The sequence below is a fragment of the Mustela putorius genome, unplaced genomic scaffold (genome assembly GCF_011764305.1).
Source record: "Mustela putorius furo isolate JIRA1106 unplaced genomic scaffold, ASM1176430v1.1 tig00000127_pilon_pilon_pilon, whole genome shotgun sequence".
Classification (NCBI taxonomy): domain Eukaryota; kingdom Metazoa; phylum Chordata; class Mammalia; order Carnivora; family Mustelidae; genus Mustela; species Mustela putorius.
Genome location: NW_025421288.1, coordinates 16782845 through 16795505, shown reverse-complemented (window position 1 = coordinate 16795505; position 12661 = coordinate 16782845). Strand labels below are relative to the sequence as shown.

Below are 12661 nucleotides of genomic sequence, written 5' to 3'. Positions count from 1 at the left end.
CCTTGTGCTCCAAGCCCATTTCCCAGATGCGTACTGCCGTTCCGAGAGCCAGAGCGTGGTGGGTGAGGGCCTGGGGGCTGTGGCCCCAAACCTGTGCTGGTTCTTGGCACCAGCAGTGTCTTGCCCCGCCCGGGAGGGCGCTGGGGATGTCCCCCCAGCGGGCCTGGTCTGATGCTCTGCTGCGGCCCGCAGACCCTGATGATCCGTGACTGGTGGATGTGCACCATCGTGAGCGTCATGTTCGAGTTCCTCGAGTACAGCCTGGAGCACCAGCTGCCCAACTTCAGCGAGTGCTGGTGGGATCACGTAGGTGCCGCAGCTGCCTGGGGGGGAGGTGCAGAGGCCCCCGGGGAGGGGGCAGGGCACTCACCTGCGCTGCCGGCTCCTGCCCGCAGTGGATCATGGACGTGCTCGTCTGCAACGGGCTGGGCATCTACTGTGGCATGAAGACCCTCGAGTGGCTGTCTCTGAAGACGTACAAGTGGCAGGGCCTCTGGAACATTCCAACCTACAAGTGCGTCTCCTGAGCAGCTGCCCTGCTCCCTGGGGGCCAGGGTGTCCCCGTGGGGTCTGGAGGTGACGCCAGTGCGCCTTTTGGGGGGAGGGGCAGTGGACCAGGGTTCTGCCCGCGTCTCTGCTCACCAGATCCGCCCCCCAGGGCCCCAGTGGTGGCCAGGAAGCCTGCGGTCAGCTGCCCTTCGTGCCCCAGGGCTGCTCTCCTTACCATCCCTTTCCTTTGGGATCGGAAGCAGCGGTCTGGGAACAGACCCGGCGGGGCACTGGGCAGCAGGGGTCTCCCCACTCATCCGTCATGGGGCCCGGGGCAGCAGGCGGGGTCACAGGGAGGGAGCAGCCACTGGGCTCCAAGCACCTGGCATGGCTGCCTGGGGGACAGAGGCTCCACAGGGTGACGGGGCCCTGTGCTCCCAGGGGCAAGATGAAGAGGATCGCCTTCCAGTTCACGCCCTACAGCTGGGTCCGCTTCGAGTGGAAGCCGGCCTCCAGCCTGCGGCGCTGGCTGGCCGTGTGCGGCATCATCCTGGTGGTAAGGCCGGCCCGTGTTGCGCGCGCCCGCCGGGCAGCCCGGCTTGCCACCGACTCTCCTGTGTCTCCCAGTTTCTGTTGGCAGAACTGAACACGTTCTACCTGAAGTTCGTGCTGTGGCTGCCCCCCGAGCACTCCCTCGTCCTCCTGCGGCTCGTGTTCTTCGTCAACGTGGGCGGTGTGGCCATGCGGGAGATCTATGACTTCATGGACGACCCGTGAGGGCCCCGGACGGGTGGGGTGGGCCCCGGCCCCCTCCGCGTTGCCGCCCCTGGGGCCCAGCGACAGCGCCCTCAGCCGAGTGCCCTCCCCCCGCAGGAAGCCCCACAAGAAGCTAGGCCAGCAGGCCTGGCTGGTGGCGGCCATCACGGCCACGGAGCTGCTCATTGTCATCAAGTACGACCCGCACACGCTCACGCTGTCCCTGCCCTTCTACATCTCGCAGTGCTGGACACTCGGCTCCGTGCTCGTGCTCACCTGGACCGTCTGGCGCTTCTTCTTGCGGTAAGGGCGTGGGCTGTCTCCCAGGCCAGGTCAGCTGGCATCTGGGTCATGGGGTCCCTCCCTGTAACTCTGGGAGCGTCCCTGTGAGGGGCAGCTTCTCAGGACCTCCGTGGGCCAGCTGGCGGTGACCTGGCTCCCGCTGTCCCCAGGGACATCACCCTGAGGTATAAGGAGACGCGGCGGCAGCAGCAACAGAGCAGGGGCGACCAGAGCACAGCCATGAGCCATGTGGACGGACACCTGCCTGAGCCCGAAGACCTCCCGGGGCCCACGGAACCGGAGAGCGAGGGGGTGCCGGCCCCAAACTGATGTAGCTCCCGACCACCGGGAGCCCCTCGGCCCATGGGGTCAGACCCTCCTTTTTCCCATGCGCATAGTGGGGCCCTGCGGGGCGGGGCGGAAGGTGGCCTGTCCCAGATGTGCGCGTGTGTGAACACGGTGTGGAGGGGTGTGGGCACGTGGGCTGCGTGTTGCTGAGGCTGCTCTGGGGTGACGAGTGTGGCTGGGCTGGCCCTGGGCAGTGGTTTCCTCCCTCCAGATCACAGGCATAACTGTGCCTTTCTCTGCTCTCTGGGCCCCGGCCACTCTGAGGCCCTGGGTGTCCATGCCGGCCACCCCAAGGCCCCAGCTGCATCTCACGGGGAGTGCGGACACCCCAATGGCTGAGAAAAACCTCACCCAGGGAGGTTTTGTCTGACCCCACAAACAGGTGGGCACGGGGCCAGGGGTCATGGGACTGGTCCCCTGAGGAAAGAGAGAGTCAAAGGCCCTGCGTCTGAGGTGGGGAGGAGGGCGTGGGGGCCGTCATGAGCAAACAGAACAAGTACACCGGTGCCGGAGGCCTGCGGCCCTGCATCATCCTCACCAGCCTCCAGCCTCAGCCTGGTCCTGCCCTCAGCACAGGGGTTGCCCAGGGTGACGGGGGAGCGGGTACCTGGGGCCACTGCTGTATTTGTGCGCTTGGGTCGGAGCCGTGCAGAGGGACGGCCAGGCCGGCGGGAGGGAGGCGGCCGTCCCAGGCACGGGTGCGTGCTTGCTGTGGGACAGCCCCGGTGGAAACACACTTACGACCCAGGCCTGGTGGGGGCCCCACAGAAAAGACAACACTCCTCCTGCCAAAAAAAGTGCTTTAATAAAGTGTCTAGAACTTTCTTGCATTAGTGAGCTGAGAGCATCTCTTGGTTCAAAGCTAGGAGGCCCCCGGGAGGGCGCGGCCGGGCTCAGGAGATGATCCTCAGGCCGGGCTTGCGCTCCCCCAGGGCCTGCAGGTCATCATCCATCTCCTCGGACCAGTAGATGTCGTAGAGGCTGTGGGCACCGGAACGCAGGGTCAGGATCTTGTGGGGACTGTGCCCCTCCAGCCTCCCCCCTCCCCGCACACGGCACTCACACCAGCTGCTCCAGCATGCAGCCGGGCTGCTCCACGCTCTCCATCAGCCACCGGATGCCTTCCTCGCTCATACAGTTGTTGCTGAGGTCCAGCTCCCGCAGACTGCAGTTGACCAGCAGGAGCGAGGCCAGGCTGGCACAGCCCTCGTCACCCACATCGCAGTCCCCGATCCTGGGCCAAGACCGGGCACGGGTCAGGACAAAAGGGCCTCCTGCTAATCACAGGGTGATGGGGGGGTCCGCAGCACAGCATGTGTGGAGCAACGGGGTCCGGCCTGTCCCCCAGACCTCAAGCTTGGGAGCTCCTAGAGTCGTGCTGTTGGCCGGGTACAGAGGGCCCGCCAAAGGCAACAGGAGCACACAGCTCCCCTCCGTGGGCACAATGGTCACACTGACCTCACACCACCTGGACCCAGGGCCCAAACCTCCCTGGACAGACGGGAGGGCACCAGAGGGCCTCATCCGACCCCTCCCCTCCTCAAGGGCTTTGGGAGCTGGCTGGCTGGACAGTGAGCTGCCAAGGAGGCAACCAGAGGCAGAAGAGCAGGGGTGCAGGTACAGGGTGCACAGAGGCTCCAGGCCTCCAGGGTGAGGACCAGGAAGGGTAGGCCCAGCGCCGCTTGTCCACCTCCGCCCTCTGCCCAAGCCGACCCCTCACCCAGAAGCCACAGTAAGAAGCAGAGAGCAGACGACCGCGGAGACTGGCCCACGACGCGTTGTGGGGAGCACGACTCGCCCCACGCCCCCGGCGCGCTCACCACAGCTCGCGCAGCACGGTACCCGGCTGGCGCAGACCCTCGCACAGCTCCCGGACGCCCGCGTCGCCTAGCTTGTTGCAGCTCAGGTGCAGCTCCATGAGGTGCTTGTTCTGGGCCAGCATCTCTCCGAAGGAGGCGCAGCTGGCGGTCGTGAAGCTGCAGGTTTTCATCCTGGGAGACAGCCGGCAGCCGGGCCCACAGCTCGAGGCGCTCTCCGAGGCCCCCGGGGGCCCGAGCAGGAAGCCCCCGACCCCCACCTTCCAAAGACAGCCAGCGCCCTACTCCTCCCCACCCCCTCGCAGAGGCCTGGCCCCCAGACACAAGCCACCGCAGCCCTGGGGCCCCTGGGGCCCCAGCCACCACCTGGCCGCACTCACCACAAGGCCTGCAGCTGGCAGCCGGGTTCCAGGACGCTCTCACACAGCAGACGGGCCCCCTCGTCCCCCAGCACGTTGTCCGCCAGGTTCATCTCCTTCAGGCTCTGCTTGGCCCTGACGACGCGGCACAGGTCTCTGCAGCCCGTGGTGGTAATGTCACAGTGCCAGAGCCTGCAGGCCCAGGGGACAGGTCACGGCAGGGGCCCCGAGGCCACGGCCCCAAGGGTGCAGGCCGGGGGCACACTCACCACAGGACCCGGATCTGGCTGCTGGAGTGCAGCAGGCTGGAGCACAGCGTGGCGATGCCCTGGTCACCCAGCTTGTTGTCCCCCAGGTCCAGAACCTGGAGCGAGGGCTTGGCTGCCACAACCCCACATAGGTCCTCACAGCTGGCTGCCGTGAGGCCGCAGTTCTCCAGCCTGGAAGCACAGGAGGGCCGGCTGGGCTGGGGAGACAGCCCTGCAGCACCCACTGCCCCCCGCCCCCCCCCCAGCCAGGCCCAGCACTTACCTGAGCGTCTCCAGCTGGCAGGCAGAGTCCACTAGGCCCTGGCACAGCACCCGCACGCCGGCCTCCTCAAGCTCATTGTTGCTCACCACAAGCGCCTTGAAGTGCTGCTTGGCCTTGAGCGCTGAGGCCAGGGACGCACAGCTGGCGCCTGTCAGGTTGCAGTACTCTAGACTGGGGATGGGCGGGGGTCAGAACTCCAGCCCAGGGAGCACTGCCAGGATGGCCTCTCCGGCCCCAGGCTGCGGGGCCCATGAGACCGGGCGGGGGGTGGGGGTGGGCAGCAGGGCCAGGACCATGCAGCCATGGCAAAGGGGCCATCTCCTTGGAGGCTCCCAGCCCAGGAGCCCCCCCACTGTGCCCAGGATGCCCTAGAGCTGGGAGAGAGACACCAGCCTCCCTCGCCCGGCCCATGGGTGCTTGCTGTGGGCTGCCAGGCCCACTCTTGGTGTCGGCCCATGGTCCCGGCAACACCCAGGACAGCTGGCGGCGGTCTCCCAAGAGCCCCTTCCTCACGGCTCCCCGCAGCCCAGGGTGGGGGGTGGTCTGTCACACACTCACTGCAGGTTCTCCAGGTGGCACTGGGGGTCCAGGAGGCCCTCGCACAGCAGCTGCAGGCCCGCGTCCTCCAGCGGGTTGTTGCTGAGGTCCAGCTCCCGCAGGGTGGGCACGGAGCGCAGCACGTCGGGCAGGACCCCACAGCCGGCTTTGGTCAGGCAGCAGTTCTCGAGGCTGGAGTACAGCCAAGCTGGCCATCAGCACGGCCCCCGTCAGCTCTGGCCAATCCCGTACCCAAGGGAGCCCACCAAGCACAGCCCCATAAGAGGGCCAGGGATCTGGGGTCTCCTGGGAGCACAATGGGGCTGCTCGAGGCACTGTGAGGTCCAGAGGAAGCTGGGCCATGCATTCAGGAATGACAGGCGGGGTTGTGGCACGACCACACCTCTCGGGGAACTGGGGGCCTCGGCCAAGGCAGGAAGGGCCCCCAACGCTCCAGGACTGTCCAAGCAGGTTTGGACCTGAGCCAGGGATGGGGCATGCCCCGGGACCACATGGGTCACGCCGGCTCACCTGAGCTTCCGGATCTTGCAGGCCGGACTCTGCAGGCCCTGGAGCACCAGGCGCACCCCGCCGTCGCCCAGCATGTTGGAGCAAAGGTTCAGCTCGGTCAGGGAGGAGTTGGCCTGGAGGGCAGAGCGGATGTCCCTGCACCGCTCCTCCGTGAGACCACAGTCATCCAGCCTGTGGACAGGACACCAGGTCACCACACGGCATGTCCTGGCCTGTTCGTGGACCAAGAGCTCAACCTGGGGGAGGGATGGTTCCTGGGCGGCTCCTCCCATGAATGACCCTTGATCCCGGCGTGGTGAGTTCAAGCCCCACAGGGGGCATACAGGTTATTTTAAAAAATAAACTTAAAGAAAAGCAGCAGAGAAGTGTGTGGATTATCTCAGGAGGCTTTTGCTGCAGGCTGGGCACCACCAGGGGCCCGTGTGGGGCCCCGTGCTCCCCGCGCCTTCCCGTGGGGCACCGTCCGCGCAGGAAAGCCCGTCTATCTCCGCAAGGAAACCGAACAGCGGAAATGCTGGGGAAAGGACCCTGTGCCTCAGAGGGCCACGCGGGAGAGCTCAACAACCAAACCCAGTCTTGACTCCATTTCCCAGCCCACCGCCAGCAGGGCTGCACCCCGGCGCCCTGCAGCAAGGGGACAGGCCCTCAGAGCCTCCATGCCAAGCCCGGGCCACCCCGCCTCAGCCAGGAAGAGGCTGATGTTTTCAGAGAGTGGGAAGGAAGTACAGTAACATCTCGTGCGTGTGAAAATCATGTACAATTCACAGCGAGTCCATAAACAGTGCTTTCGCAGCCCGGCGGCAGTGGGAGGGGGAGCCCGTGCGCCATGCCCGCGCCCGCACCCCAAGCGGCTAGCTTCTACCTGACCACCTCGTACTGCTGCATCAAAGGCAGGAGCTCTGTCCACCGGGCGTCACTCAGCTCCTGACACTGGATGTCGAGGTTCATGGTTCGAGTCCAAGTGTTTTCTAGACAGAAGACAGAGGAAGGAGAACATCTCAGCCAGACTCTCAGTACGAGACAGGCCAGAGAGCCAGCAGACAGAAAGGAGTCGTAACAGGACCCCCAAGGCGGGGGGGGGGGGGCTGCTGGTGTTTCAGAAGCCAGTGCCACTCCCCTGGCCAGTGCCCTTCTCCACCTCAGCCCCCAGGAGCACAAATCGGGGCAGGCAAAGGGAGGCTGCAGCCCCTGGGCTCCCCGGACAAAGGCCACCACAGAAGAACAGCAGCAGCCTCACGTCTCAGCCTCCTGCACTCCGCCCTGTGGGCCCTGCCTACCCAGGAGTGCCAAGGCCAGTGCTGGCCATCTGAAGCCGCAATCTCTCACTTGCCTGGCGACACCACGGTGTGGAGACCCCACCTGGTGGGGCACAAGAGCCAGCAAGGGGAGCAGTGCTGCAGCCTCACCCGGCCAGATGCGCCCCCCCCCCCACCTGGCATTGAAGGAGCTCGGGCCTGAGCCTCGCCACCCTGAAGCAGCTGGCGGGAGGACAGGTGCCTGCGGCCGGCTAACAGCTCCTCAAGGGCCACCAGCCACAGGTCGACTGCCCTGGAATGGGCTGAGGAAGGAAAGTGGAGACCCCAGGCCCACTGGCCTGCACTCTGGTGTTGCCCGCACGGGTGGCCACTCGGTTCTGTGTCCACAGTCCCTTCCCAGGGACTCCCAACAAGCCGGAACACGTCCTCCGCCCCACCCTGGGTCAGCCCAGGCCCACGGAGAAATCAGGTAGGACTTTGGCAAATGAGGCTGGCATGGGAGCAGGTCACATGCCCTGAAACACCTCACCAGGGGCAGCACAGAGCCCCAAGAAGTGATTAACTGTCCAGCGTACCAGAGTTCCACGTGGACGCTGACTGCACAGGGGTGTCCCGAGGCCCTGAAGGTGGGAGCCAGAGAGCTGGGTTTCATTCAAGCGTCATCAGAAAGCCCGGGAAGGATCCACACCCGGAAACAGTGCCATTCAGCCGCCCTTTAGAAAAGCCGAGGCAAACGCTGACTGAAGCCCGCAGAGGCTGCTGGTTCCCTGAAACCGCAGCTTCCTGGGAACACTGCCTCATCTGTGTTCCTGGCCGTGCCTAGCGGGGCCTGGCCATGCTCAAGGGAGGACTCCCCGCCTCCATCCAGGCGGGTTCAGAGCCTACAGCCAGTGGGGGGCCAGACCAGTAAAGGCTGAGTGCCAGCCAGCAGACGAGATGCCCCAGTGCACACCCTCACTGATGGGCCAGCGGGAAAGACTGAGGGTCGGAGGTCCCGCAACGGGCCCGGTCCCACAAGCAACCCAAGTAGGAAGCCAGAGTTTGCCCAGCCCACTGCCCTGGCCACGTGAGCAAAACCCAGACCCGCCTGCCCCGGAGCCCCGGGTGTGGTCAGTAAATCCCCCAGTCCAGAGCCCTGCGTCATCGCCCCCGGAGAACGGGACGGACGGGCGAGTTCAGCGGGACCCTCCCTCGCGGTGCGGCCCGCCGACCCGGGTCGGGCTCTGCCCCGGCGGCCCGAGGTTAAGAACGCGGGCGGGGAAGCCGGACGGGGCCGCCGGACGCCCGCACACGCCGCCCCGGGCTCGACCAGACCCTGCGGAAACCTCTTCGCCGGCACCGGGGCTCGGGGGCTCTTCTGAACCTCTGTGCGTCACGGACCCCTTGGAGAACCCCAGGAAGCCGAAGAGGCGCCGCGACTCCCTGTTTCCCCCGGAATCGAGACCCCCAGCAGCTGGGCTGCTCCCCAAGGCCCCGAAGGGCGCTGAAGGCTTTCGCGTGCGAGAAAGGGCCGCGCCCCGAGGCCAGGAGCAGGGTGTTGGTGCCCTCGGCCCGCGCCGAGCCGGACCGCAGGGCAGGGGCGTCTCGGGCCCGCTGAGCCCCGCGCAGGCGGCGGCGGAGCGCGCGGTTACCTGTGCGAGGCGCGGGCGGCGGCCAGGGACGCGCCGGGGTCCGCCCGAGGCCGCCCAGGGCCGCCACCCACCTCCGCGCGCGCCGGAGACTGCGCATGTGTCCCGGGCCGGCGCGGGGACACCCCGCGAGCGAGCGGCCGCTGGGACCCCGCGCGCAGGCACCCGCCGCCCACCCGCCCCGCTCCCCGCTCCCCGCGCCCGCCCCCCGGCGCCCCGGCCCCGCGCCGCTCACCGGCCGCCGAGCCCCCGAGCCGCGGCTTCCGTGGGGCCTGGGGTGCGGTCGGCCCTACGTCCCGGGGCGGGGTCACGCGCTGGGGCGGGCCGCGGGCGGGGCGGAAGGCCGGGGACGGCCCGGGACGCCGGCGGAGCGCGGGGGGAGGGGGGACCCGGGGGACCCCCAGGGCGCAGGAGCCGCACCACCGGGCAGGGCGCTCCGCGGACGTGCGGGCCCTCACGCGAGCGCCGGCATCCCAAGGAGGGAACCCGGACCTCTGCCCGCTAGGAACACCGCGGCCCGCAGGGAAAGAGCTTCGAGGGCACTTCGGGTTTCATCAACAGGCGGGACAAGGCCGTGTTTGGAAAACCCCTGAGGGGGGCCGGGGGCTTTCTGCATCGTCCGCCTGACGAGGTCGCCCCCGCCCCCGGCCCGGGCGCGCACAGCGGAGCTCGCGCGCCCGCGCTCCCGGGCGCACCGGCGGAGGCTGCGCGCGGACTTGGACACGGGCTGGAGCGGGGTTGCCGGATGCGTCCTCGGCACGGAGGCGCTCACGGCCTCGCGGCTAACCCAGCACCTCCTGAGTGCCGAGCGCTATGCCGGGCGCTTGGGCCACGCTGGTGAGCAAGGCAGAGCGAAGGCCTCGGGCCCCGCGGAGCTCACAGTCCAATGCGGGGAACGCATGAAATCCAAAAATAAATTAATAGCATTTACAATGCGGAAAGTGCAGGGCAGGGGGTAACGCAGGATTAAAAACAAGTCGGGAATGAGTGCTGGAGGGCCAGGGCAGAGGTCAGGTAGGTCTCCTCCCCAGCGCCAGCGAGCCTCTGGGGGCTGAGGCCCCGGGGCTGGGGCAGGCGGGGAGGGAGGTGCCTTGGTGTTCAGTTTCATAAACACAGGTGCTCACTGCAGACCTGACCCCATCTTTGCGATCACCAGGGAGCAGCACAGTATGGGATGGGGGCTGAGGACACTGGGAGCTGACCTGTTGCCTGGGGATTAGGTTCTCTAGGGAAATAAAGCGAGGGTTATTCAATCCGGGAGAATATTTGGCTGGGTCAATCCTTGCTTGGGTAACTTGCTGGGCTCCCAATGGACAAGGGGGTCTGGGCCACCAGTGCAGGGCCAGGGGTCCCAGAGAACCCAGTGGATTCAGAGAGGCGGGCTAAGGCAGAGGCAACCACCCCAGGGCCACCATGAGCTCCTCTGAGCAAGTCAAGTTGTCAGGCTGAACTTTTTACTAACTTTTTTTTTTTTTTTTTAAGATTTATTTATTTAGAGGGGTGCCTGGGTGGCTCAGTGGGTTAAGCCTATGCCTTCGGATCAGATCATGATCCCAGGGTCCTGGGATTGAGCCCCACATCAGGCTCCCCGCTCAATGGGGAGCCTGCTTCTCCCTCTCCCTCTGTTCCAGCTCATTCTCTTGCTCTCTCTCAAATAAATAAATGAAATCTTTAAGAAAAAAGAAAATGGAAAGCCCTAGCGTGCCCACATTCCAGAAACAAAGGCTCTGACATCTCAGTATGTGCTCCTACTCCTCTGTGCTCACAATGTTTTCTTAAAAGAAACATTTGTAATGGTAGATAGAGTATGTCCAAATCTCTACCTTACCCAGCAAAGGAGTCTTTGCAGTGTGACTAAGTAAGGGTTTTGAGATGGAAGATTGTCCTGGATGACTTGGGTAGGCCCAAAGTAGTCCTAAGGTCCTTACAAAAGGGAGGCAAAAGGTCAAAATCAGAGAGATGTGACCAGGGAAGGCAGCCTCTACAAGCCGGGCCAGGCCCAGCAGCAGGTTCTCCCCTGGAAACTGCGGAAGGAACCAGGCCCACGGATACTTGGATTTAACTCCCTAGCGCCCATTTCCCACTTCGGAGCTCCAGAACCGTAAAGTAAGAGACTCCGTGACAACGGGTCACAGCGGCGGCAGGAAACCGACACCCGATGAACTGTGGTTTCCACTTCGGAGGAGCTGCGCGGACAATGTGTACATGAATACACAGGTACACCGACCAGTAACAAACACAGTCTAACTCTGTAAAAACCTTGTTTTTTAAATATTTTATTTACTTGCTTGACAGAGAAAGAGCGAGTGCAGCGGCAGGGGAGCGGCAGGCGGAGGTGATGAGGGAGCAGGAGGCTGGCTGAGGACAAAGCAAAGCTGGCGCCTTGCACCCCCTCTTCACCCGCTCCCCTCCGTAATCTGTGTAGCGTTCCTCAGGCACCTGACCGCCATAAAACGATAAATAGTTAACTTGCAGGGATCGCAATCCTGCGGGACAGCAATCTCCCTTGCTCTACAGATGTCCTAGAGACCTAAACAGGGAGGTTACCTTATCAATAGTGTCGGGGTCATGCCCCTAAGATGGCGCCGGGTACATAGACCGAGCAGCACGGACAGCCTACCCTGGCCACACAGGACCTCGTGCTTGTCACATGAACACCGTATGCCACCACTGCCTACGAGCCCCAGATACCTCCTGTTCACGTGAACGCCTCTGTGATTGGCTGTTATGCCCTATATAAGGCATGGGACCTTCCCCACGGGAGGAAGGAGAAAGATCGACCAGGGAATAAACACGAGCTTGTGCATCGACACCTGTGTGTGCTGGTGTTGCGTCATCTCTGCAGGCAGGGAGAGCGCGACACAATCGCACAAATTTCCAGAGGCAAATAACTCTCAGTTCCTGAAGGCCTCAGGTCTCCCTGCTCACCATACACTGGAGGAGGCCGAGCTAGAAGGGAAGGTAAATGATGGCAGGACCCTAACACCCCACCAAGGACCTCCCAGCTACCTTGATGTTAGTGCCTGACCTAAAGACACTGATCAGGCCCTAAGGGCAGGCCCTCCCGAACACGTGAGAACTCTGCTGAAACCTCCCGTCCCTTCCCCATCCCCCCAACCGCGGGGTACATAACCTGCCGACCCTACAATGGGGCAGCAGCTCTTCCTGCCCACGGGTCCTGTCCCCGGGCTTTAATAAACCACCATTTTGCACCCAAGAGGTCTCAGGAATTCTTTCTTGGTCATCGGCTCCGGACCTCAGCCCACCGAACCTGACCTAGGTTCCAGAACTTCATCAGGGACGGAGAGCAGCAGACTCCGTACCTGGCCGGGAGCCCGATGTGGGACACCCCCGTCCCCCCCACGACCCTGGGATCACGACCCGGGCCAGGCAGGCGCCCCACACAGTGTAGCCTTCCCGGTCACACCGCGCAACTGCCCGAGCGCAGCCGAGCCACGCAGCGGCCCTCCAGACCGCGACCCGCCCTCCCGCGGGACCGCCCCGCACACCGCCCCAGAGCGGGGCTTCCCCGGTTCGGGGGTCCTTCCCAGCCACCGCCCGCCGGAAATGCTGCGCAGCCCAGCAGCCTCCCCCGCACTCGCGCGACCCCGCTCCGGGCGCCGACAGACCGCGGGCTCCCGCCGAGCCTCGAGAGGCCGCGCGGAGAACCGAGGCGCGCGCAGAGCCGGCGCGCGCCCGGGGCGCCCCAGCGCCGGGACTCCCAGCATGCCCCGGGAGGCAGCCAATGCGCAGGTGCGCACGCGCGGGCGCACTTGAACGCTCTGACGCCACCAGCACGCGCCGACCTCGAGCCCCGGAAAGCCCCTCCCCCGCCCCGCCAGACCCCAGCCCCACCGGACCCCGCTCCCCCTCCCCATGCACCCTGCTCTCCAGTGTCACTTCAGGACCTGGCGTCTACCCTGGCAGCATGGCTGCAGGAGCGCCCGGTGCGTGTTCACAGGCGATCCGACCAAGGTGGGCGCCGATAAGAGCAAACCCCGGGCACGGACCGCAGGACTGACTTACCTCCAGAAGACAGGCGGCGAGAGGGACAGACCTCGCCCGGCAGGGGCGGAGCCTGGCGGGGCGCGTTCTTGCTGCGGCGTCGGGACGGGCGGTGGGGCGGG

General features: G+C 65.3%; 2 protein-coding genes across 10 annotated transcripts in view; one reads left to right on the top strand and one right to left on the bottom strand.

Moving 5' to 3' along the window:
* PTDSS2 (phosphatidylserine synthase 2) overlaps positions 1 to 2705 on the top strand; it is a 24739-nt gene extending 22034 nt beyond the window's left edge. For all 3 annotated transcript variants that reach the window (XM_045067127.1, XM_045067120.1, XM_045067134.1), the window contains 6 exons: positions 193 to 306; positions 396 to 514; positions 931 to 1045; positions 1117 to 1262; positions 1363 to 1548; positions 1698 to 2705. In XM_045067127.1, the coding sequence (XP_044923062.1) occupies positions 193 to 306; positions 396 to 514; positions 931 to 1045; positions 1117 to 1262; positions 1363 to 1548; positions 1698 to 1857 (840 nt within the window). In that variant the 3' untranslated portion in view covers positions 1858 to 2705. The remainder of the gene's footprint in view (positions 1 to 192; positions 307 to 395; positions 515 to 930; positions 1046 to 1116; positions 1263 to 1362; positions 1549 to 1697) is intronic.
* Positions 2662 to 12661, bottom strand: RNH1 (ribonuclease/angiogenin inhibitor 1). Of its 7 annotated transcripts, none has more exons than XM_045067100.1 (11): positions 8770 to 8860; positions 7482 to 7619; positions 6513 to 6618; positions 5651 to 5821; positions 5141 to 5311; positions 4583 to 4753; positions 4321 to 4491; positions 4073 to 4243; positions 3696 to 3866; positions 2939 to 3109; positions 2662 to 2856 (listed from the first exon to the last, which is right to left on the bottom strand). In XM_045067100.1, the coding sequence occupies exons 3-11, from the start codon at positions 6596 to 6598 to the stop codon at positions 2769 to 2771; spliced, it is 1371 nt and encodes a 456-aa protein (XP_044923035.1). In that variant the 5' UTR covers positions 6599 to 6618; positions 7482 to 7619; positions 8770 to 8860; the 3' UTR covers positions 2662 to 2768. The 7 variants fall into 7 exon arrangements, with proteins under 7 accessions (XP_044923035.1, XP_044923044.1, XP_044923031.1 ...); XM_045067109.1 differs by having other exon boundaries at positions 7482 to 7526; positions 8770 to 8786; XM_045067096.1 differs by lacking the exon at positions 8770 to 8860 and adding an exon at positions 8538 to 8649 and having other exon boundaries at positions 7482 to 7526.